Genomic DNA, 25,757 nt, shown 5'->3' on the forward strand with positions numbered 1-25,757 from the left:
CCTAGGGAAGGGTTATCATCCCTGTATAATTTGTTTTGTCGTCCATCTTTTTTCATCTCACTTGCTGTTGTCTCCTTCCGTTTGCAAGTAGGAGTTGTTTGTAAATTGGATGTTTGAAAGTAGGGGCCTGCCCTATATGCTCTGCAGAAATGGCGGAACAAGGTGTTGGTTTTGCCACAACATTGTAAGCCCTCAAAGTGACTCTTGGTGGGCGCCGGAGCGCCCTGCTGTGAACAATTATATCAAGAATTGTAATTACATGCCATTGTTGAACAGTGGTAGAAAAATTGACCTTTGGTGGTTGTGGTGCTGGTGCCACAACACTATAAGTCCTCACCGTTACTCTGGATGGGCACAGGAAGGGGCCCTCCTGTGAAATATTATATCAAGAATTGTAATTACTTGTCCCTGTTAAACAGGGGCAGAAAAATTTGGCCTTAGGCACTGCTGCTGGTGCCACCACACTGCAACCTCTCCCATATACTCTAGTTTTATTGCAGGAATTAGCCCTGCTGCAAAGCATTGCATCAAAAATTGTACTTAAACGCCCCTGTTAAACAGGGGCAGAAAAATTGGGCCTTAGGCACTGGTGCTGGTGCCACCACACTGCAACCTCTGCCATATACTCTAGTTTTATTGCAGGAATTAGCCCTGCTGCAAAGCATTGCAGTAAAAATTGTAATTAAACGCCCCTGTTAAACAGGGGCAGAAAAATTGGGCCTTAGGCACTGGTGATGGTGCCACCACACTGCAACCTCTGCCATATACTCTAGTTTTATTGCAGGAATTAGCCCTGCTGCAAAGCATTGCATCAAAAATTGTAATTAAACGCCCCTGTTAAACAGGGGCAGAAAAATTGGGCCTTAGGCACTGGTGCTGGTGCCACCACACTGCAACCTCTTCCATATACTCTAGTTTTATTGCAGGAATTAGCCCTGCTGCAAAGCATTGCAGTAAAAATTGTAATTAAACGCCCCTGTTAAACAGGGGCAGAAAAATTGGGCCTTAGGCACTGGTGATGGTGCCACCACACTGCAACCTCTGCCATATACTCTAGTTTTATTGCAGGAATTAGCCCTGCTGCAAAGCATTGCATCAAAAATTGTAATTAAACGCCCCTGTTAAACAGGGGCAGAAAAATTGGGCCTTAGGCACTGGTGCTGGTGCCACCACACTGCAACCTCTTCCATATACTCTAGTTTTATTGCAGGAATTAGCCCTGCTGCAAAGCATTGCATCAAAAATTGTAATTAAATGCCCCTGTTAAACAGGGGCAGAAAAATTGGGCCTTAGGCACTGGTGCTGGTGCCACCACACTGCAACCTCTCCCATATACTCTTGTTTGATTGCAGGAATTAGCCCTGCTACAAAGCATTGCATCAAAAATTGTACTTAAACGCCCCTGTTAAACAGGGGCAGAAAAATTGGGCTGATGGCATCAACCAGAACCAGAAATGTTCTTCCAACATATCAGCGGAGGAGGAAGAGGATAGACAATCAACATAACAGGACAGTCACTCAGCATCAGCATAGGCAGTCTTGAAGGGATGTGATATTTCCAAAAAAATTATTCTGTTACATCAGCTTCAGGTGCTTGGTAGCTGTGGGTGATCCAAGACTGATTCATCTTGATAAAGGTCAGTCGATCAACTGATTCGGTGGACAGGCGCACCCTGTGATCGGTAACAAAGCCACCAGCAGCACTGAAGGTGCGTTCCAAAAGAACGCTGGATGCAGGACAGGCCAGTAGCTCAATTGCATACTGTGCAAGCTCTGGCCAGTGATCCATCCTCAAGACCCAGTAAGCCAGAGGATTTTCGGTGGGAAAGGTGTCCAAGTCTGACCTTGCCCCTAGGTATTCCTGCACCATGTAAATCAGACGCTGGCGATGGGTGCTGGAACCGATCATACCTTGGGGCTGCGGACTAAAAAATTGTCTGAAAGCATCAGTCAGACGGCCACCTTCTCCACCGCTCCTTCTGACCGATGCCTCAGCAACACGTTGTCCAGGACCAGGAGTTTGTAACCTCCCAGTCTCTGGGAACGCGTTGCACAGACCTTTCTGCAAGGCCTCCCGGAGATGTCTCATCCTCTGCTCCCTCTGCGATGGCAAGATAAGGTCAGCAACCTTACCCTTGTACCGTGGATCAAGGAGAGTGGCCAGCCAGTAATGGTCCCTCTCCTTGATCCGAAGAATACGAGGATCCTTCCGCAGGCTTTGCAGGATCAGGGAGGCCATGCAGTGTAGGTTAGCTGAGGCATTCGGTCCGGAGTTTTCTGGGTCACTAAGGACAACATGTTCCGCAGCTACCTCCTCCCAGCCACGTACAAGTCCACGTGTTTCTTGGGACTGTAAATCATCCCTACAAGACTGCTGCTGCTGCTGATGCTGAGTGCCAGCCTCCACCTCCATGCTGACACAATCATCCTCCTCCTCCTCTTCCTCCTTCTCATCCTCTTCCTGTGTGATGGTTGGCACAGCAGGAACACTGTCTGGATAAAGGGGGCCTTGAGAGGCAAGGAAGTCCTCCTCTTCCTGCCTCTGTTCTGCCTCAAGTGCCCTGTCCATTATTCCACGCAGCGTATGCTCCAAGAGGTGGACAAGAGGTACAGTGTCACTGATGCATGCACTGTCACTGCTCACCATCCTTGTGGCCTCCTCAAACGGTGACAGGACAGTGCATGCATCCCTGATCATGCCCCACTGGCGTGGTGAGAAAAAACCGAGCTCCCCTGACCCTGTCCTGGTGCCGTAGTCGCACAGGTACTCATTGATGGCCCTCTGCTGCGTGTGCAGCCGCTGCAGCATGGCCAACGTTGAGTTCCATCTGGTGGGCATGTCACATATAAGGCAGTTCTTGGGCAGGTTCAACTCCTTTTGGAGCTCAGCCAGCCGAGCACAGGCATTAAATGATCGGTGGAACTGCACACAGACTTTCCTGGCCTGCTTCAGGACATCCTGTAAGCCGGGGTACCTGCCCAAGAACCGCTGCACCACCAGGTTAAGGACGTGAGCTACACAGGGCACATGGGTCAGTTGTCCCTGTCGGAGGGCGGAGAGGAGGTTGGTGCCATTGTCACAAACCACCATTCCTGGCTTGAGCTGGCGTGGCGTCAACCACTTCTCGGCCTGCCCCTGCAGAGCTGACAAAACATCCGCCCCAGTATGGCTCCTGTCCCCCAAACAAACCAGCGCAAGCACGGCATGGCATCGTTTTGCCTGCGTACTTGCGTAGCCCCTGGAACGCCTACGAAGCACCGCTGGTTCTGAGGACAGAGCACTGGAAGAGGCCATGGAGGAAGAAGAAGAGGGGGTGGAGGAGAGAGGTGTATCACAACCAATAGTAGCATTTTGGAGGCGTGGTGGCGGAACAACCTCCAACACTACTGCACCTTGTCCTGCATCCTTCCCAGCTGCCAGAAGAGTGACCCAATGGGCCGTGAAAAACAGGTAACGTCCCTGTCCATGCCTGCTGGACCATGAGTCAGCGGTAATATGCACCTTACCGCTGACCGCCCTGTCCAGCGAGGCAAGATCATTGCCTTCCACATGCCGGTAGAGAGCCGGAATCGCCTTCCGTGAGAAAAAGTGGCGTTTGGGGACCTGCCACTGAGGAACCGCACATTGTACAAACTCACGGAAGGGGGCAGAGTCTACCAACTGAAAAGGCAGCAGTTGAAGTGCTAGCAATTTAGCCAAGCTAGCATTCAACCGCTGGGCATGTGGATGGCTGGGAGTGAACTTCTTTCGCCGGTCCAGCAGCTGGGGCAGGGACATTTGCCTGCTATAATCGGACGTGGGTGTACCGCTAGCAGAGTTCCCGGAAGCACTTGGCTGTGACACACCTAATTCTACACCTTCATTCCTCTCAGAGCAGGTTTCAGAGAGGACTGAAGGTCTAGTGGGGTTGGAGATGCCAGCTGATGAGGAGCAAGGAGAGGTCCGCTTTGTTCTTTGGTGTGGGTCTTTGAGGTACGCTTGCCAACAAGCTGCATGGCAGGTCAACATATGTCTGGTCAAGCATGTGGTGCCCAAGCGGCTGATGTTTTGGCCACGCGAGATACGCTTGAGACATATGTTGCAAATAGCAGCGGTGCGATCTGATGCACTCGTCTCAAAAAAGGCCCACACCAAAGAACTTTTAGAATAACGCGCAGAGGCAGCGCCCTGCACAGGCGGAGCTCTGCGGTGTGATTCAGTCGGTGTGCTGCCCCTAAGCTGGCCCCCGGAGGGCATCCTGCCTCGTTGGACATGTGCCTCCTCCTCCTCCTCTCTCCTTCCAGGCACCCACGTGGAGTCAGTGCCCTCATCATCCCCTCCCTCTTCATCGCTGTAGCAAACCTGGCAGTATGCTGCAGCTTGTGGAACATGACTGCCAGATTGCTGTCCTTCTTGAGCATCTCACGCTACTGCCTTCCACTAGCTGAGTGTCATCATCAGAGCCCACAAAACACTGGGCATCCTCCTGGAGCATGTACCCAACACTGTGCTCAAAGAGTTCAGGAGACTCCTCAGGAGGACATGGTGGGTCTAGGGAAGGAGTCACTGATGATGACATTGAGAGGAGGGAAGACGATGCGTTGGCAGCTGCTTTGCTAGTACCCTGAGCCTGGGTGAGAGAGGATGAGGAGGATGAAGAGGGCTTGGTCATCCACTCTACCAAGTCGTTGGCATGTTGCGGCTCAACATGTCCAGCTGCCGAAAAGAAGGACAAGCGTGTCCCATGGCCACATGCTGATGACAATGCACCGCGTCCACGACCAGCACTGTTGTCTCTATACACAGAGCCTGCTTGCCCTCTTTTATCGGCTTGCACCTGTCTGCCTCTCCTTGCTGGCCTTCCAGACATGGTAATGGCCTGAAGGGAGTTGGGTAAAAAAGCAGTTGGGTAGTGTATATTGTGCTAGAGGCACACAACACCCACTAACTCCTGCAGATGCCTTTATTATAGAACACCAGAGATAAAGGGGTATATACAGATGTATACTGTGCTGTGCTGGAGGCACACACAACTTCCAATAACTCCTGCAGATGGCAAGTGGTCTCAAATAGAGAAGAGCTATGTAGGTGGATATAGCGGTATGTACTGGGTACAGAGCACGCAGACAGCACGCACAAGCTCCTAACACTACTGACTGCAAGCTCTATTATAAAAGATAGATCACTAGCTATATAGGTGAGGTGAATATAGCGGTGTATACTGCAGTCAGGGCACGCAGACAACAACCACTACACAACAGCAAGATCGAAAATCGTCCGAAAACGATCGGTGTGTACTGTGTTGAAGGTACACAGAACACCCACTAACTCCTGCAGATGCCTTTATTATAGAACACCAGAGATAAAGGGGTATATACAGATGTATACTGTGCTGTGCTGGAGGCACACACAACTTCCAATAACTCCTGCAGATGGCAAGTGGGCTCAAATAGAGAACAGCTATGTAGGTGGATATAGCGGTATGTACTGGGTACAGAGCACGCAGACAGCACGCACAAGCTCCTAACACTACTGACTGCAAGCTCTATTATAAAAGATAGATCACTAGCTATATAGGTGAGGTGAATATAGCGGTGTATACTGCGGTCAGGGCACACAGACAACAACCACTACACAACAGCAAGATCGAAAATCGGCCGAAAACGATCGGTGTGTACTGTTTTGAAGGTACACAGAACACCCACTGCTTCAGACGCCAACACACTACACAAGGCCGCCGCGCTGGCGGCCTTATATAGTGTGGGGCGTGCACTACACAGCCTGAGCTATGATTGGCCACAGGCATCCTGCCTGTGGCCAATCATGGCTCTCCTCGCTGCTGGCGCTGCGATTGGCCAAGCATGCGGGGTCACAGTGCATTCTTGGCCAATCATGAGCCAGCAATGCACTGCGCCATCACAGTGCATTGTGGGCCGTGAGCGCCACACGAATTTGGCGCGAACGGACCAAAATGTTCGGACTTCGCCGAACGGACAAACAGCCGATGTTCGAGTTGAACGTATGTTCGACTCGAACACGAAGCTCATCCCTAGCAACAAGATACTTCATCCCCTGCAACATCATTGGTCTAATAGGGTAGTATTCTACCAGAGACCGTGCAGGAATCTATAAATGGCACTAAGAAGTGAATTGTTAGGAGATCTGAAGGTTCCCTATACAAGTTTTCAATTGAGTGGATCTGTTCACCAGAGAGAATTGGAAATTATCATTGATATTTGCTCCCAGAAGATCATTCTAATCTGGTGGGAATCAAAATATGGCCAAGCAGTGCATCATTCAGGTATACACAAAATTCTCTTGGTTAGTATTTGATACATTTATTACTGTGGAGATTTCAACAAGAAGAGTAGAGACACCCTAAAGTGGATGGAAGCACATTAAACTCCAAGGTGAGCAAGAAGAGATCTAGCAATGACGGCAGGAGGATCTTGTCATATAGGAAGTCGTTAGACAATTTAACCCAGCAGACCTCATCCATAATGGAAATTGTGCTTTTGGGTAGACTGGTCCTTTAATTCTAATTCAGATATTTCTTTTTTTGCATGAAAGTGGGAGGAAATTCTTTATAGGATTTTATATTTTTTATATTTTATTAAGTGTGGAAGACTGACCTGCCCCGTATCTCTTCTCAGAGGCACATGTGATGTTTGTTCAGGGATTGGAGGACAAGGAGGTAGAAGAAGAAGAAGATATCACCTTTCAGGTCCAGGTGACCACAGAGAGAGGAGAAGTGCGCTGGGTGAAGCAGGGAATAGTCATCCAGCCCAGCGATAAATTTACACTTGAGGACAAGGACTGCACCCACAAGCTGACTATCCACTGTGTCCAGGCTTCTGACCGGGGCCGCTACAGCTGCGAGAGCCTCCATGACAGGACTGACTGCCGCCTTAATGTCCTACGTATGTATTATATTTCTGTCAAAGATTTCAAGATATTTCAATGAAACCTGAGATTGATGCCATTGCCGTCTGAAAATACAAGTTACACGACAATCATGCTGATCCTCTGACTTCAATGAAGGCTGAAGAAAAGAGCACCACTTTAAAGATGTTTTTTTTGTTTTGTTTTTTGTTATTTTCAATCGAAAAAGCCAACATACATTATTTTAGGGTTGCAAGTGGCCACTTCATCTGGGCTTTGGAAATTAGAAAATGCCTTTCTAGACAATTGATGATTCTGGGCAATTTGACAAATTGCCCATTCTGGACAACTGGTGGTGATATATTCAGGAAGGAATTATTGAGAATAACAGAAATCGTTTTCCATTGCCTATTTTGGCTGCACAATTGAGCACTATAAGTAGATTTCTGTTATTCTCACTATATTACTATTATACTTCCAAATGTCCCCTCTTAGCCCCTGTACACACGGTCGGACAATCTGCCAACCAAATCTGTCGGATTTTTTTCGACGGATGGTGTCGGACGGATTGTGTCCGAAACTGTTGCATACACACAGTCGGACCAAGTTGTCGGAAAATCCAATCATTCAGAACGTGATGACGTTATTTAGTTACGATGGGACTACGTTCAGGCTAGTAGCCAATAGCTTTGGTCTAGGAATTTGATCTGAGCATGCGTGGCACTTGGTCCGATCTGAACTCTCTACACATGATCGGAGTATGTCCGATTGGACCAGTTGGTCGGAAAATATTTCCAACATGTTGGAAAATTGGGTCCGACGGATATTCCGACAGAATCAGTCCGATGCATACCACACACAGTCGGATTATCTGACAACACGGTCCGATAGGACACATTCCGACAGATTCTCCGACCGTGTGTACAAGGGCTTAGTTTTCTCCTTTACTATGTTTGCACAAAACCCTACTAAGGTTAGGCTCCTGTGAGATAGAGAGCTGCTCACATAACAAAAAGTCACCAAACCAAAACCCTAACAACAACAAGGGATCCAGCACCCCTCAATGTTGCTATTTTATGCACTCTGAGTCAGTGATCTGCAACAATCATTCAAATTAGCAGTTCAGACTTCAGTTGGACTTTGCTTGCTACATGCTTGTGGACGGGGCCACTAATCCTACACATGGGAGTAGAGATGAGTCATGTTACTGTGTGCAGTAATAAAAGTACAGAGTTCCTCTGAAAAGTACTGTACCATGTCCCTAAACACTGTTGCCTGATATATGTTGGATTTAGAAGTGCCCTCTCCACCAGTCCAGCGTACCTCTGCCATCTCACTTCCAGTGTCAGAATGGGGTCCCGCCATGTACATAATAAATGTACATAATGTGGACCTCATACGTGCACTTGTTAACGCCTTCCTTTCCATACCATGTTGCCAGGCTATTGGTCACTGTAATGTGGGTTTGGTCCCGGTTGCTACAGGAGACTGACAGCTGGGGAGGGAGCCAGATCACCAACCCCATTACTATCGGTTGACCCATCACCTGCACCAGGTACCATGCTTAATGGCTGGCTGCAATGTACCTTGCACTAGTACTTCGTTACCCATTAGCAACTGCATTACTCCTCCTGCTAGACTTGCCGAGTAGACCTTTGTAGTAGGTTTGCTTCATACCCCACATGCTTTACTGACCCAAGTTCTTTCATATACCAAAAACATCATGCACCCCTTTGAATAACTTCAGAACAGGCTTAGAACAGTTGATGCCACTTTACTTAGAAATCTCAGCAGCACAGTCTAAGGTGAGCAATAACTTTAAAAAGTCCCTATCTCTACTTGGCTGCCCAGGCATACCTCCAAAAGTTAGTAGTCCATTTTAGCCATTCTCAAGTCCTGGCTGATCTCCAGATGCCTCTGATGGACTGCAAGATCCAGCAGTCCTCCTGCGCAGCTATAACAGTATGTTCTCAGTATATTCTCTCAGATCCTGGCTTACCTCCTTTTTATATCACAGATGGGCAGGCTGGATGCAAAAAGCTCGTGAACAGCACAGCATTAACCTCTTCCCAGCCTGGGTCAGCCACTAACTAAAAAACCCATAGGCAACCTGCCTACATGCTTGTTCCTTACCAGTGACCCAGAATGTCTAAGGATCAGCATGGCTGTCAGACACTTAGAATTTCCAGAAGTTAGCAGTGTCCAGGAAAACACCAACAGACCTGTATGAAGTTTTTTTGTTATTATTTCACAGCACGCAGTATAGCGATAAAGAAAGGCTTGAAAGATGTGAAGTGTGAAGAAGGAAGTAACGTGGAATTTTTGGTGGAGTTATCCCATGATGGTTTGGTCGGAGAATGGTGGAAGGGTGGAGTCCGTCTGACCGCTGATGACCGATGTGTCATCAGAACAAGTGGTCGTCAACATTTTCTGCTCCTCTCGGATCTCTGCCTCCCAGATTCATCGGTCATAGCTTTCACCACAGACACTCTGCGCACTACAGCACAGCTGACGGTCACTGAGCCTCCTCTGACCATCACACAGCCTCCACAGGACTTTGTGGTTAATGAGGGCGGACTAGCTACATTCCAGTGTGAGGTCTCCAAACAAGAGGCTGTTGTGACCTGGAGTAAGGTGAGATCTAAAAGTGGGTCATGATGTAGGTTTGATTTAAGTTACCGATAGCACTATGATATCACCTGTAATGCTTAGTGGAACAGGCAGGGCAGGGTCAAGGGGTAGGCAGGAGAAGTGATCACCTAGGTTAGAACCTCGGTTTTCACCACCCTCTGTGTCCCAGCTGTGTAGCATTACACCTCTGTTGTTCTAAAGACCATTGTAACTGGGCCAGAAGGTGATGGGATTCAAAATCTTACAGTAGGTGAGGGGAAATCTTACAACATGGATGCCTGTTACAGTGACATCTAGGTAAGAGGCGGTTTAGCCTTATTTTGGAGAGATTTAGCCATTGGTAGCCATTCAGCTTCTAACTCCAGCTTGTTTAATTAACCACTTGCTTACTGGGCACTTAAACCCCCCTCAGTCCCAGACCAATTTTCAGCTTTTAGCGCTGATGCACTTTGAATGACAATTGCGCGGGCATACAACACTGTACCCAAATGAAATTTTTATCATTTTTTTCCCACAAATAGAGCTTTCTTTTGGTGGTATTTAGTTACAGCTCGGAGTTTTATTTTTTGCTAAACAAACAAAAAAAGATGCAAAAAAAAAAAATCATGTTTTAATAGTTTGTTATAAAATTTTGCAAACGGGTCATTTTTCTCCTTCATTGAAGTGCGCTGATTAGGCGGCACTGATGGCTGCATTGGTGGGCACTGATGGCTGCATTGGTGGGCACTGATGGGCTGCATTGGTGGGCACTGATGGGCTGCATTGGTGGGCACTGATGGGCTGCACTGGTGGGCACTGATAGGCATAGTTAAGGCGGCACTAATAGGCACAGATAAGGCGGCACCGATGGGCACAGATAAGGCGGCACTGATGGGCAAAGATGGGCACAGATAAGATGGCATGGATGGGTGGCACGGATAAGTGGCACGGATGGGTGGCACGGATGGGCACTGATAGGTACCACTGATAGATGGGACTGATGGGCACTGATAGGTGGCACTGATAGGTGGCTCTGATAGGTGGCACTGCTGGGCACTGATGGGCGGCACTGCTGGGCACTGATGGGCGGCACTGGGTCGCAGCACCTTTGAGGCAGATTGTGGGCACTGTGGGTGGCACTGTTGGTGGCACTGTGGGTGGCATTGTGGGTGGCACTGTAGGTGGCACTGTGGGCACTATGGGCACTGATGGGGGGCACTGATGGGGGGCACTTACTTTTATTCAGGATGGCACGGCGGTGGGCAGGTGGGCACTGGCAGGGGGCAGGTGGTCAGCTGTATTGCTGGCCGTGATCGGGACTGATGTCCCGATCACGGCCGCCGGTGATCGGCTTTTTTTTTCTCTCCTCGCGCTGTCAGCGCGAGGAGGAATAATAGCCGATTACCGGCTCCGTTCTATCACATGATCAGCTGTCATTGGCTGACAGCTGATCACGTGATAAGGGGTCGGGATCGACCCCTTGCACGGATCGGTGATCAGGCGAGTCTCACGGACTCGCCGATCACAGAGCGCGCCGCGCGCGCCCCTCAGGGGGCGCGCAGGCCGCTCGTATCCGGGACGACGTCAATAGACGTAGTCCCGGAAATGTAGGTCCGCGCTGATGCCGTCATTTGGCAATAGCGCGGATCTGTAGTGGTTAAGCTTTGACAAAAAAAACCTGGAAGCTGATTGGTTACCATGCACAGCTGCACCATATTTTGCACTCTCCAGTTCTAGTGAATCAACCCCATAGACAGCAAAAAATAAACTGAGATACATGCCAAAACGGTGCCAGATCTCCTTTTTTTTATATTCAGTGTTGGAAATGAAGCTGACTGGCTTTGGAGAGTGTGCTCACATTCTGTACACAAGAGGAGAGCCCTGAAGGACGTCTACATTTGTAGAAAGCAGCAATGTCACCACTCCAATGATTGTAGCGTCCAGAAAAGTTTTGTAATAAATCATTAGTAGAAAAAGAGAGCCAACAAGTTGCAGGGGTTCCAAAACTCCCCCTTCATCACTCCCCCTTTATCAGGGCTTATACAGCATGTAACCTGCAGCCAGTTTGAAAGCACATATAAACTCGAGTACAAAAATTGATAGTACTACAGCTTCTGGATGTAGTGGCTGGATTCTTTTCATCTTTTTTGTTAATGTTTTTTTCCTTTATTTTTACATGGGGATCCTGTCAAAAACGAATGTCCTGTTTTTAGGGTGACAACTGTTACCCTAGGCCAAGGAGTGTGTTTGGACTAGAGATTTCATTACATTTTGAAGCTATACGGAAAAAATAGAAAATTTGGAAAAATTTGGAAAACATTTAGCGTGGAGTAGCTTTACAAATTGAAAGTCATATTTGTTACACTGTGAAGGTGAAATGCAGTGTACATAAAAGTATTATGCTTAAAATAAAAGGACAGCTTATTCAGTAAATAAACTAAACTTGATTTTTAAAATGGTATTTTTATTCCAAATGGAATAACAAGGACTGTATATATTCATAACATTTTAACTATACATGAGAACAGGTAACCACACTCTTTCCCGCATAATGATTTATAAGCTCCCTGCCAATATGCATTTTCGGTTATGGACAATTGTGATCCAGAAGTACGGTATATATTGCTCGTTCTCCTAATTTTCAGATGTCAGTGTATCTGTAAATGAAGGGATTGTATATTTTTGGGGGGCCGTGGTTTGTAACACTTCCTTACTAGAAGAAGCTGCTGGTGAAGAAACACTTTGTGGTGATCCAGAAGCAGCACTTTCATTCTGGTCCTCATCATTTCATTCCATTAGGTATTTTTAATGTCTTTAGGGCACATCTGACATGCCAGGATGTTTTGTCATCCTTGTAGCATTTGGAAAAGAATATTTGCAAAAAGCAGATTTGCTCTCTGCAGAAATTGTGGAAATGTTTCCAAACTCTTTTTTTTATATACTTCTTTATTTTTATTAAATTTTCAACCACTTATATAACAGCAAAAAGGATGTACATAGCACACTAAAACCATCATCTCAGTCGAGACTAACATGGAAAAAGAAGAAAAAGAAAAGAGCTATACACATCGTTCAAGTTATTGCACCCCTGCCCTTAAACCAACCCAATACTCCCAACCTAACCCACCCCCACAATACACACTGCTCGCGCCGAACACTCTAGCCAAGAAATACTTGGCCGGTTAGGAGAGGAAGGGAGACGATGGAGTTTCCAAACTCTAGATGTTGGTCTCACCATTTCACTGAAAGGAGGAAAGGAAAAAACAATTTACTGAGCAGACAATACGGGAACATTATGCTGTGATGGTGGAAGACATTAATAGGAATCATTTAAAGGTAAAAAAGATTTACCCTCTTACCTGTCAGTTAAGGCCTGAGAGGATAGAAACAATTATCTACTGGATCCCAACAATCACCCAACTGTAGGAGGCACATGGTGGAGCCCACAAGCAAACTAAACTGGAGCCTTTCCCCTGCAGTGCCCCCTCAAGGCAGAAATGTATATTTCTCTTGTTTGAGAACCACGTTGAAAAGTACAGTGTTACTTGAATTGTATTCCAGGTCTTCATATTATATAGTTTGAATACCATGTCATATATATATTACTTATCATTGTAAAACAACTTTTTCATTTTGTTTCCTGGACCGTTAACTCTCTAGTTAGGACTGCATAACACAGTGGTAGAACTACATAACACCTCTCTGCTCCATAACAAGGGGAGGTGTTTTGTAGTCCACAGAGCTAGCAGGGAGCAATGCTAACTGATAAGAGTCAGGAGGCAGAGAGTACAGGAAGTTACCAGGTCACAATATTTCTGATTGAATGAACAGATACTTTTTCTGTTGCACTTTTTTGAACAGATGTAATAAAGCACTTTTAATGGTATATCATTAACAGACCAGAAGGGAGCAAATAAGAGGAATTTAGTGTTAGTGTTTTATATACATGTTAAGGTTACATACTACTGTATATATGCCCTGATGAAGAGGGGATGTCTGGACCCACCAAAATTTGTTGGCTCTCTTTTTCGACCAGTGATTTTAAGTTATATTTTTTTCTGGACTCTAGAGCAAAAAATAAACCAACATATATTTTAACCATTCCCAGCTCTATCCAAAACTAAAAAAATATATATTTGGTCTACATATGCATTTGAAGTTGTAAAAATCTACACAATGTTTACATTTTATTATAGAGTACAGATAGAGTAGGGTTGTTTCAACCGGGCAGGGGAAAGATACAGTGGAATTAGGAAAAGATATACCCCATGCAGGACACTCTGACACTTTCCTGTGCCTCTTTTCCAGGATGGAGCGCAACTGGTTCTCAGTTCATCATGCCGTATGTTCTCTGTGGGGAGACGCAGAATTCTTCATCTCAACCATTGCGAGCCACAGGACGCCGGGACTTACACATGTCACGTGGATGAACTGGCTGCATCTGCCACTTTACGTGTTCTTGGTGAGTGGACCGTGTCTCGTCGTCTGTTCATTTACAAACTGCAGGAAATGTGGAGTCTACTATACAAATCCTTTGTGCAGTAAACAAAAAGCATTTACTGTATGTCCCAGATAGCGAGCAATTGAGCTGCAAGTTTGAAAATGACTTGCTAAGCTATTGCTAGACTTGCCGGGCTTCACAAGTTTGTTGCACAATTGCAGCACGTCCACATTGCATGACTCCATATCAACTTTCTTTGTAAACATTCTGCAAGTCTGCTGCAAGTTCTGGTTCAGCTATGTTGTGCAATAATCATCCCAAAACAGGGGGCAATTTGACTTGCAGAGCTCTTGCTGTAGACTCACCACTGCAACTTTGCTCTTGCTAGAGACTTGCCACACGAATTTGCTACAAATTGGAAAAGTGCCAGTTAGTAGAACTTGTGCTTTGAGTGCTCTGCAAGTGTACAACTTACCAGTGAAAATATGCAGCAAGTTAAAAAGACTTACAATTCAACACTGCCACAAACTTGTGGCAAGTTATCCTTGTAATTTGGGGTAAAGTAAAACTAAATCAAGTCCTTAAAGTGGAAGTCCATGCAAAAACTAATATCCCTGCATCTATAGCCACCAACATTCTAACACTAGCCTCTCTAGTCCTGTAAAGATAAAATCGCTATACATACCTTTTCTGCAGGTGATACGACCCAATCTCCAGCAGCGCGCACGCCTGCTATCCCCTGCTCTTAAAACGGATGTACAGTTACGCCCATTTCCCCACCGCTGCCATTGTGCCGACGTTTATCGGTGTGCGGCGGTCGGCAACTGGTTAAAGAGTCATTGTAATCATTTGATGAAGATTTTGCTTTTGTTTGTTCACTTTGCTACATTCAAATCGAAAACAATATAAAATTTTCATTTCAACTGATTCAAAAATTTATTTGAACGTTTCGAATCCATAATATCAGTAAAGTCTAAGAAAATGTGAAAATCCGAATACGAATTGAACTAAACGAAATAGTTAGATTAACGAATCAAAACTAAACTAAAACAAATTTTTTCTTATGCACATGTCTACTCCAGAATAAGCAAATATTGTCTAAATACATTTGTCACATGCCTGGTAAAGACCAAACTGATGAGAGGGCTTACACTTCGTGTCCTGTTTGTCCCCCAAGATTGATGATAGGGTGGGACAAGACATGGAGGGGCACGGATGCCTGTAGTATGTCCTGGCCAGCAGAAGAACAGGATCTTGTAATGACGTAGAAGCTGAAGAACAGGAACTTGTGCCAGATGTCATCACAGGGCTTGCTGAAGCAGGAGGTAGGAACATGGCCAGACTGGCAGAAGTTGGGCAGAAGAGGTACAGCTATAGAAGACAAGTAGCCAGGCAGAGGTCAGTATCATGCAATCAGAGGATAAGCTGAAGGCATAAGCAAAGTACTGAGTCAAGAAACAAGCCAGAGGTCAGGTACTGGAAGGAGTGAGATCTAGCATAGTCAGAAGGCAAAGCAGATATTTTACAGGAACAAGCAGGGTCTGGTCACAGGAACTCCAATGCAATACTCCCAACGCACACGTACCTGTGCAAACGGCTGTATCTTAATTTGGGTGCTGAAATGACCAACGGCTGTGTCACATGCCTGATGAAGGGGCCCTGCGTGGCTCCGAAACGTTGCTTCTATTAATTTTTTTCATACTATGTGATTAAAATTTTGGACCCAATTTTGGAGATCCTGGTGTACTGGTGACACTTCCTTCTCATGGTCACAGGAACTGACGACCTCTCAAGCCATTGGACAACAAAGTCAATTCAAACATGGATGCTCACACTCATGAGAATGATAATGCTTATATGCATGTGCATGCGTATTTGTGCGCACGATCCTGAATCTGTGCACAGTTCTGTGGACCGTTCTGTGTGCATGCACAGCTCTTTGCACACATCACACGTCATTCATTCATCAGGTGTTTTCTTCCTTGAATCTTGATGTACATTGTGCATTTCTTCCAGATCTGTGCAGTAATCCAGTGTGAGACTTTCCCTCTGTGCAGGAGCTTCCTGTAATAAAGACCAATCACTGCTGCTCTCTCTCCTTGTGCAAAGTGACTGGTCTTGTCTCCTCCCCTTCCTGTAGTTTTCTGCAGGAAGCCTATAGTAGGAGGGGCCTGCTGGGTCCCTCCCATAGGTCTAGTCTGCTCTCTGCACAGGTTATGTACAGCACAGCGATGATGTCACTGCCACCGTTCCAAGGTAATATCTGGGTATGCAAGGGCAATTGGTGCACACAAAGTGATTTTATATCCTTTGTGACTATTGAGGAATATATTTAAATGAATGTTTGTTTGGATTTCAGCTTTAAGCTGTTTAAACTGACAAGAGTAACGTCTCGTACACACGGTCGGAAAATGCGACTGTGTGTATGCTCCATCGGACTTTTGCTGGCCGAATTTCTGCCAGCAAAAGATTGAGAACAGGTTCTCAATTTTTCAGACGGAAAAAGTTTCTATGGGAAATTCCGTTCGTGTGTATGCAATTTCAATGCGCAAAAACACCTGCATGCTCAGATTCAACTACGAGACGGAAGCTATTGGCTACTGGCTATTGAACTTTCTTTCTCTAGTCCCGTCGTATGCGTTGTAAGTCACCGCGTTCTTGATGGTCGGAAATTTGGTGTGACCGTGTGTATGCAAGACAGCTTGAGCAAAATCCCATCGGAATTCCGTCAGGAAAACCATCAGAGTTTTTTCCGACCAAAATTCCGATCGTGTGTACGCGGCATAAGGGATCTGTAGAAACCCAGAGCATTGTCAGCAATGATAATATATAAGGAAAAATTAGGGTCTGGGGCGCTACCTCCTGCTATTTGTATTATAATAGACTGGGAAAGGCGGGGGGGGGGGGTAATTTTCTCTCTAACCCCGATTATTCCCCAAATGTGTATATAACCTTTAACAGACAGCCTACTATGTGAAAAGAAGGGCTAGATTCACAATCTGTCTCCTATATTCTTTAAAGCCACAACTGGAAAACATACACCAGGGTATCCCCTCAACCAAAATTAGGTATATTAAATTAAATATCCAGCACCATGTGTGAGAGTTTTCCCCATGTTAGTACCCACCATATACTTTAAGGCTCGGTTCACACAGGGGCGACTTGTCCAGGCGACTTCGCCGCCTGACAAGTCGCGCTCCGTTCTGTACTACAGAACCGTTCTAATAGGAGTGACTCAAGTCGCTCCGACTTAGAAAAAAGGTTCCTGTACTACTTTTGCGCCAACTTCGGGCGACTTGCATTGACTTCTATACAGAAGTGGTTTTGCAAGTCGCCGCTGATCGTGTGCAGGTCGCGGCAGGTCGCGGCGCTGCAAGTCGTGGCGCCCGCTGTGTGAACCGAGCCTAAAAGGAGTTACAAGTAAGCATCCTCTAGTATGTTCATGCTACTACATCAAGCTTTATCAAACCTTTGAGAATTTGCCAAGGTGAGTGAGAGAAAACAGCGATAATAATAATAAAAAATAATATAAATATATACAAAAGTGTGTGAGCTAAGATATAAATATAAATATTTTAAATATATATATATATACGTGGAGAAAACAATATGTAGTTCCTCTTTCAACCACAAAATGTGTAAAAGGACCCCAGAACACCATCCAAATATAATTAAGAGTCAATATAAGTCCATAGATAATACATAGCTATATATCACGTATGTCCATAAAGTGCCAAGTGCTAAAAAATCCAAGTGCTTAAAAATCCAAAAAAGTCCAAAAAATTTGCAAAATATTAAAAAATATATATGTGCAAAAACCTGTGAGAAATGTGTGTGCAAAAATGTCGTATATATGCCACATAAGCTGCAGATATATAAATAGTGTGCTCAGTCACTTTCGTGCTCCCCCACTCATGTCCCCACTCACCAGATCCCTGCACCCCGAAGGGGTCAAGTGCCTCCAATCCTTCTATATCGAGTTGTCTCCGTTCCTCTCGACCTCCTCCTCTCACGGTTCTGCTTTATATATCCTCAGGACAATCCCCTTTATATTTATGGCTTCCAATGCTTTATGATGAGTCCTCAGAGAAAGCAAAAAGCAGCTCCCATGGTGCAGTATTTTCAATCACCAAAAATTAATTTATTGAAAAAGCACAAATTTATCCAAAAAATATTAAAAACAAGAATTACAAAAAATTCATTAAAAATACAAATGAAAATTAAAACAAAAAATGTATAATATTAAAAAATAATAATAAAAATCTTATGGCCAGCAGAGACAGTCACACTTAATGACGCCCAGTAAAAAAACATCTATCTGGTCCCAGTGACGTACAGTGAGCCACTATACACCTCCGTGATACACGCACTAATCGTCCCTGTGTATTTAAAATATTTATATTTATATCTTAGCTCACACACTTTTGTATATATTTTTATTATTTTTTATTAATATTATTGCTGTTTTCTCTCACTCACCTTGGCAAATTCTCAAAGGTTTGATATAGCTTGATGTAGTAGCATGAACATACTAGAGGATGCTTACTTGTAACTCCTTTTAAAGTATATGGTGGGTACTAACATGGGGGAAACTCTCACACATGGTGCACTGCTGGATATTTAATTTAATATACCTAATTTTGGTTGAGGGGATACCCTGGTGTATGTTCTCCAGTTGTGGCTTCAAAGAATATAGGAGACAGAGTGTGAATCTAGCCCTTCTTTTCACGTAGTAGGCTGTCTGTTAAATGTTATATACACATTTGGGGAATAATCGGTTAGAGAGAAAATCCCCCCCCCCCCTTTCCCAGTCCATTATATTTCAAATAGCAGGAGGTAGCGCCCCAGACCCTAATTTTTCCTTATATATTACACTTTCATTTTAACAGCAGTACTGAGGAGGCTGTAGATATTTTTAGGGTGGCAGCAACCACTTGTAAACCTAAGTGCGGTTACTTATACTAAAAAGTTCTAATTGTCAGCAATGATGGCTACACAGGACCGGGAAGGGTGCTTTGGAACTGTGAGTGCTTCCAACAGTTGTTTTTAAACTTTTATACCTAAAGTTGTTATTAAAATATTAACTGGAGATCCTGCCATGAAAAATCCTTGTTCAGACATTTCCTGTCTCCCAATTGTATTGTCACCTTGTCACATGCTCCTCCTGGCGCTCCCCCAAAAGTGAGCAGTGTGCAGGCATGTTTCACTGTTGTCAGGAAGCCAATCCAGAGCAATAATGTGCAGCTGAAGAATGTACGCATGAAGTGGCTACCAGATACTTGAGGAAATCAGCATCAATATGCAAAAAAGAAAAACATAAAAACAATATTTTATGATGAAAAAAGTGGCAATGGGTTATGATACACAGTGCTTTAGCACATTTGGTGACAGTTGAGGGTTTAGAACTGCAATACTCTGTGAATTTAGCTGTTTGTGTGGAGTCCATATAAAATTATTTACTTCCATTTCCCATAGAACAAGAACCACAAGTGGTGAAAGACCTGCAGGATGTGGAGATAATAGAGAATGACAATGCCGCCTTCATCTGTGAACTGTCATGTGCTCAGGCCAAGGGGGAGTGGTTCAAGAACGGCGAGAAAATCAAAGTAACATCAACCACAAAGATCCGTCAGGAAGGTACATTTCCTATTCCATCTTCTGGATGTAGTCAGTTTGTTTTCCATAAATTTCCTTTATATTCAACCTTTCTCTTTAACCACTTGAGTACCAGCCTGTAATACCCCTTCATTAACAGTCCATTTTTATTTTCCAGTTTTGCGATAGTTTGACAGACAATTACTCCTGCATGCAACACTGTACATCATTTGTTTGAGACAGATAGAGCTTTCTTTTGGTGATATTCAGTAACCACTGGGTTTTTATGCACTGCCTGCATCAGGACTTAAAGGGGTTGTAAAGGTAAGTGTTTTTTCCCCTTAATGCATCGGATGCATTAAGGGGAAAAAACACCCGCAAGTGACCGGTTCCCCAGCCCCCCCCATTTTACTTACCTAAACCCTCGAACTTGTCCCACGGGGATGCGCCATCTCTTGGCTAGGGGGTTCTCTGCTGTTCATTGGATAGATTGATAGCAGCGTAGCCATTGGCTCCCGCTGCTGTCAATCAAATCCAATGACGTGGTCACCAGGGGGCGGGTCGATGGACGCCGAATGCTGGACTCGGGAGCGTGCCCACAAGGTAACCCCCCAGGAGAGCGCTTCTCCCAGGGGGTTATCTAATGTGGGGTGGAGCCGAGAGAGCCACCGAGGGACCCCAGAAGACCGGGATCGAGGCCACTCTGTGCAAAACGAGCTGCACAGTGGAGGGAAGTATGATATGTTTGTTATTTAAAAAAAAAAAAAAGGGAACCTTTAGTATCACTTTAAGGGTCCTTTCACATGGGGCGGATCAGTTCTGATCCGCCCTGTGGATATCCGTTTGCTCAGCGGGGATCACTCCGCCGATCCCCGCTGAGCAGGGAGATGACAGCTCCGTCTCTGCACACTGCGCAGGGACGGACCTGTCACAGCGCCGCTCTCCACTATGGGAGATCGGATGACGACGGACCGCAGTGCCCGTCGTCACCCGATCTGATCCGCAGACGGATGGAAAAATAGCTTTTTCCTCCGTTACACTTTTTCGGATCGGAGCGGGTCGGATGTCAGCGGACATGTCACCGCTGACATCCGACGCTCCATAGAGCTCTATGGAGCACCCGTTCAGGTCCGCCTGAAAAACTGACAGGCGGGCCTGAACGGGACCTCAGTGTGAAAGAGGCCTAAGGCTCTGTAGAGTGTGCTGTGATGTTTTCAGGAAGCTGTGTAGAGTACACTTGCTGCCCCTCCCATCAGCCATGACCTGCCTGCATTGCATAGAGAAGAACAGGGTCTAAAATAGGGTATGTAATGAAAACTGAATGGTATTAAAACATTTCATCAACGTGTTGATGAGGGGGTAAGAACCAGGCAAGGAAAACTTTAGATCAAGCAACCCTTCCCAACTCTAACTGAACAAATGGACAGAGTGGGACTCTAGGTATGGTTTCTGTTTGATTCATAGTTCTGATCAATAAATGCAGAAGCTTGCAACATACCCATCCCAGCTTGGAGATCTGTGTTAGTTCAGTGTTCTTTTCTTCTATCTCTGCAGGGCGGAGGCATTTCCTGTTAATCTGTGGGGCCCAATGTGGGGACTCCGGAGAAATCCTCTTTCGAGCAAGAAGATCCGAGTCAAGAGCCAAGCTTGTAGTGACAGGTAAGGAGGTTGTTACTGATTCCTGCCCTGTCTGAGGGCTATTCCAGGGAGGAAACCTTAGTGCTTTGGAAAGCTGAATGGGGATTCATTTATTAAAATGTCTGGAGAAAGAAACTCCACAGTTAATAGTAGACGGTCAAATTCATCTAGACTTGCTCTGTAGACTGGACTTCTGTAATGTTGAAGACGTTTTGTAGCTTCTCCAATCCATTTCTGCTGTTCTGAAGAAGTGGCTCCTGGAAGTTGCTAAATGTCTTCAACATTACAGAAGTCCAGTCTACAGAGAAAATCTAGTTGAATATCACTAACAACTACTAGATATACCATGACCTGGATAAAGCAGAGGAACCTTGGGAGCTAGGGATGAGCTCAAGCATGTTGGGATCCTAGCCTGAACCCGCCTGAGTTCTTTTGCCAGGAAGCCGTCACAGCGCCCCACTAATCATAAATGGCCAGGGCATTTCTTCCCCCGTAGATGCACATATACACACCCCTTGTATATGTGTGGCTGCAGGGTGTGGAATGCCTTGGCCTCTTATGGTGGGGCACTGTGACAGCTCCCTGGTGAGATAGCACAGGCAGGTTTAGACAAGGATCCAAGTAGTGATGGCTGGTGCTCCACATTTTTGGGGGATGCAAAGAAACTAAAAAATTCTGAAAAATACTGAAAAAAAAACATCCATTGCAGCCTCACTGTGCCATCATATGCAGCCACTGTGACATCAAATGTAGCCACTGTGCCATCAAATGTAGCCACTGTGCCATCAGTTTCAGCCACTGTGCCCATCAAATGCAGCCACTGTTCCCATCAATTGCAGCCACTGTTCCCATCAATTGCAGCCACTGTTCCCATCAATTGTGGCCACTGTGCCATCAAATGCAGCCACTGTTCCCATCAATTGTGGCCACTGTTCCCATCAAATGCAGCCACTGTGCCATCAAATGCAGCCACTGTGCCCATCAAATGCAGCCACTATGCCCATCAATTGCAGCCACTGTGCCATCAATTGCAGCCACTGTGCTCATCAAATGCAGCCACTGTGCTCATCAAATGCAGCCACTGTGACCCCCCCGCCCACTCGCTGTATGACCGGCACTAACCTCATCTTTGTGGTGGGCCAGGCAGCGGGTGATGGCGGCGAGCTGTGCGACAGGCAGTGGGTCACGCAGTGGCGAGCTGTGTCCTCCATGTGTCTCTTCTTTCTTCCTGCTAGGCATCCAATAGGAGCGCCTGTCCTTTCAGCCAATCAGGTGATGGGTATTAGACCCATGCTTTCTGATTGGCAGAGAGGCGGTTCAGTGTTGGAAAAGCGAATATTCATTTGCTTTTCTAACATAACTGGATGGGCTCCGAGCGCAATGCTCTGCGTTTTTGAGTCCACCCTATTTTGAAGCCTATTAGAGCCTATAGCTCTAATCAGGTGCTTAAAAAAAAACAATAATTCAGGCTCCCGGCATCCTAAAAGGGACAGGACGCCTGAATAGGGGGTGACTGCAGTGGCCATGGATAGATTCATGCTATGCATGAATCTATCCATGATACACATAGAGGGGTGGTGTGATAGAGGGGCGGCGCTCGTGTGCCCTTAATGGACGGGCTGCCACTGGATCCAAGCATGCCTGTGCTCATCCCTAATGGGAACCTTCACAAAAGCCTGTGGGTTGAACTAAATAGAGCAAATGGATGTACAGTATCGCCTGCGGTGGCAATTATATTCTTATACCCAGTGACACCATTTGGCCAATAGTTTTCTTTAGGTTTCTTTACTTTTTCAGGCAAAGGATGGAAGCAGGAGGTGGCCGAGAGGACTACCCATGGAGAAAATGTTGCTTTGTTTCATTAGGAACTGGCTGAAATTTGCTCTGTGTATAACTTGCTTTAGAGGGAACAGAAACAAGCCTCAAAATTTACAAAGCGTGAAAACATTTCTCTATTTTCTTTCCCTCTTCTATCCATAAACAGTTGTGACAAGAAGGGGAAGGGGGTGTAGGGGATGCTGAGAGGAGTCAGACTGTAGATTCCTTTTGATCATGGCTGATTGACTTGGTTTTATGCCCATATTTTTCAAAGCAAAAAAAAAAAGTCCTTTTGGAAAAGGGTGCAGTTGCCCATGAGGAACCCATAGCAGATTGCCCCCACTGCCCTGGAGGATTCCATGTTTGTTGTATTATTAACCGATTCTATTTGGGATGATAGGGAAGTTGACAAGATCAAAAAGGAAAAATGGTAACTGTGTTCTTTCTATCCTCTCTAACTCTCTAGAGCTCCCTGTGCGCATACTGAAGGCGCTGAGAGACAAGACGGCTCTGCAGGGTCATCGGGTCATCCTGGAGTGTAAGGTCAGTCCGGCACGGGCTCGGGTCTCCTGGCTTCGAGGAGGTCAGGTGATCCTCCCATCCGAGAAATACCAGATAACCAGTGAAGATGCGTATCGGACGCTGTTCATCAATGATGTGGACCCAGAAGATGAGGATGTCTATACCATGAAGACTAGTGGGGGGCAGAGCTCAGCTCGTCTGATGGTGGAAGGTACGGCAAGGACCTCTATTACGCATCAATAATTGATTATTAGAAATACAAACTAATAAATCTGTTTTCCGTTAAGTTCTTAGGCCGCGTACACACGGGCCAACTTTGTTCGTCAAACAATCCGACAAACAGTCCGCTCAAAATTTGCATGAACGGACTTGACCACACACGATGAACGAACAGTCCGCTGAAAGCGTGCGCGATGACGTGAACGGCACGTACGATGGGACGAGAAATTAGACGTCCAATACACTGCAATGCAACCTTCGCCGTGTAAATCCTTTCTGAGCATGCGCAAAACTTAGTTTGTCGAACAAGCCTACACACGAGCGGACTGTCCGCTGAAACCAAGTTTCAGCGGACTGTCTTACGGAAATTCCGAAAAACGTTGTTCGTCAGACTGTCCGCTGAAACTGTCCGCTGAAGCCCACACACGAGCGGACTGTCCGCTGAAACACTGTTCAGCGGACAAAGTTGGGCGAACAGTCCGCCCGTGTGTACGCGGCCTTACACTTCGAAAGCCAAAGAGCAATGTGGATTTGCCAAGTGTGGAACCTCATATTTCCCAATTAGATTTAACGTGAAACTCAACTCAATCACAATCAACATTAACTATTTTTAATTCTTACAAGCATTAGTAAACAGGATATATTATATATTTTTTTACATCTGTTCAGTTGCTTTCTAGTTTTTGGCCTAGGCCAAAATAATGTCATACGTCCCAGGAGTTTTCATGGGAATTTTTTTCCTTTATCTGGAGGAGGCGCTTTCTCAGCTAACTAAACCCTCCTGCCTGTGTGCTTGAGCTAGGGGCAGATAGATTCCAAAAAAAGCAAATGCTGCATGGCTCATCTGCCCTTACTCAAGTTGGCCATGACTAGAAATGCTAGGGGGGTGTTTTCAAAGTGATTTCTCAACAAAATAAAGCATTGAGACATGGATGGATGGATGGGGGAGTTTACTTTGAATATTAAAAAACAATTAAAGTGGTGTTGCCACCAAAAAATTTAAAAGTGTTTAAAAATCTTAAATAAAAAAAAAAATTATTGGGAAAAAAAATGTTTTACTCGCCTCTAAATACCTGTTGCTAGGGGTCCCTTCGTAGTCTGCCTTCTTCCTTGCCCGGGCTGGTGACATCACTTCCCCTCATGCCACACAGTCATCTGGAACCTGTCACGTGTCCCAGATGACTGTGCGGCGTATCACGGCGCCCTGCGCTGCTCGTGCATGCGCAGTGGGTGCCTGGCTGTGAAGCCAGAGCCAGGTGCCCACAGTACGAATGACAGCGTCGCGAGCGGAGCGGGGAACGAGGGGGGGGGCTTCGTTCCCCAGCATCGCTGCACCCTGGGACAGGTAAAGGTCAGCAGCTTCAGTATTTTTAGCTGCTGACTTTAATTTTTTTTTTTTTTTTTTTTTAGGGGCACCCCACTTTAAATAGTATTTGCAGTTTGTGATGCTAAGATACAGTTTAGTTCTACTTTAAGGTTACTGCAGTTTGTTCAGTTAAAGTGGTTGTAAACCCTCTCATATACCCAGTGATGTAAATAGCCTCAGGCGATACACAGAGATGAAAAAAATCCTCCTATATACACTGCCTTGCAAAAGTATTCACCCCCCCTTGGCATTTTTAGGGTTTTGTTGCCTCACAACCTGTAATTAACATGGATTGTTTGAGGATTTGCATCATTTAATTTTACAGAACATGACCATGACTTTGAAGATGTTTTTTTTTTTTATTGTGAAGCAAACAATAAATAGGACAAAATAACAGAAACAGTCCATGTGCATAACTATTCACCCCCCTAAAGCCAATACTTTGTAGAGCCACCTTTTGCGGCTATCACAGCTCCAAGTAGCTTTGGATAAGTCTCTATGAGCTTGCCACATCTTACCACTGGGATTTTCCCCATTCCTCCTTGTAAAACTGCTCCAGCTCCTTCAAGTTGGATGGTTTGCGCTTGTGAACAGCAATCTTTAAGTCTGACCACAGATTTTTTATTGGATTGAAGTCTGGGCTTTGACTAGGCCATTCCAACACATTTACATGTTTCCTCTTTTTT

General features: G+C 45.6%; 1 protein-coding gene across 3 annotated transcripts in view; it reads left to right on the top strand.

The window, feature by feature from the left end:
- OBSL1 (obscurin like cytoskeletal adaptor 1) overlaps positions 1-25,757 on the top strand; it is a 183,277-nt gene that overhangs the window by 136,470 nt on the left and 21,050 nt on the right. For all 3 annotated transcript variants that reach the window (XM_077447792.1, XM_077447794.1, XM_077447793.1), the window contains 6 exons: positions 6,634-6,900; positions 9,117-9,496; positions 13,781-13,934; positions 19,389-19,550; positions 21,063-21,167; positions 23,431-23,697. In XM_077447792.1, the coding sequence (XP_077303918.1) occupies positions 6,634-6,900; positions 9,117-9,496; positions 13,781-13,934; positions 19,389-19,550; positions 21,063-21,167; positions 23,431-23,697 (1,335 nt within the window). The remainder of the gene's footprint in view (positions 1-6,633; positions 6,901-9,116; positions 9,497-13,780; positions 13,935-19,388; positions 19,551-21,062; positions 21,168-23,430; positions 23,698-25,757) is intronic.

Source organism: Lithobates pipiens, unplaced genomic scaffold (assembly GCF_037356315.1).
Source record: "Lithobates pipiens isolate NorthernLeopardFrog02 unplaced genomic scaffold, aLitPip1_a1.2 Scaffold_22, whole genome shotgun sequence".
NCBI lineage: Eukaryota > Metazoa > Chordata > Amphibia > Anura > Ranidae > Lithobates > Lithobates pipiens.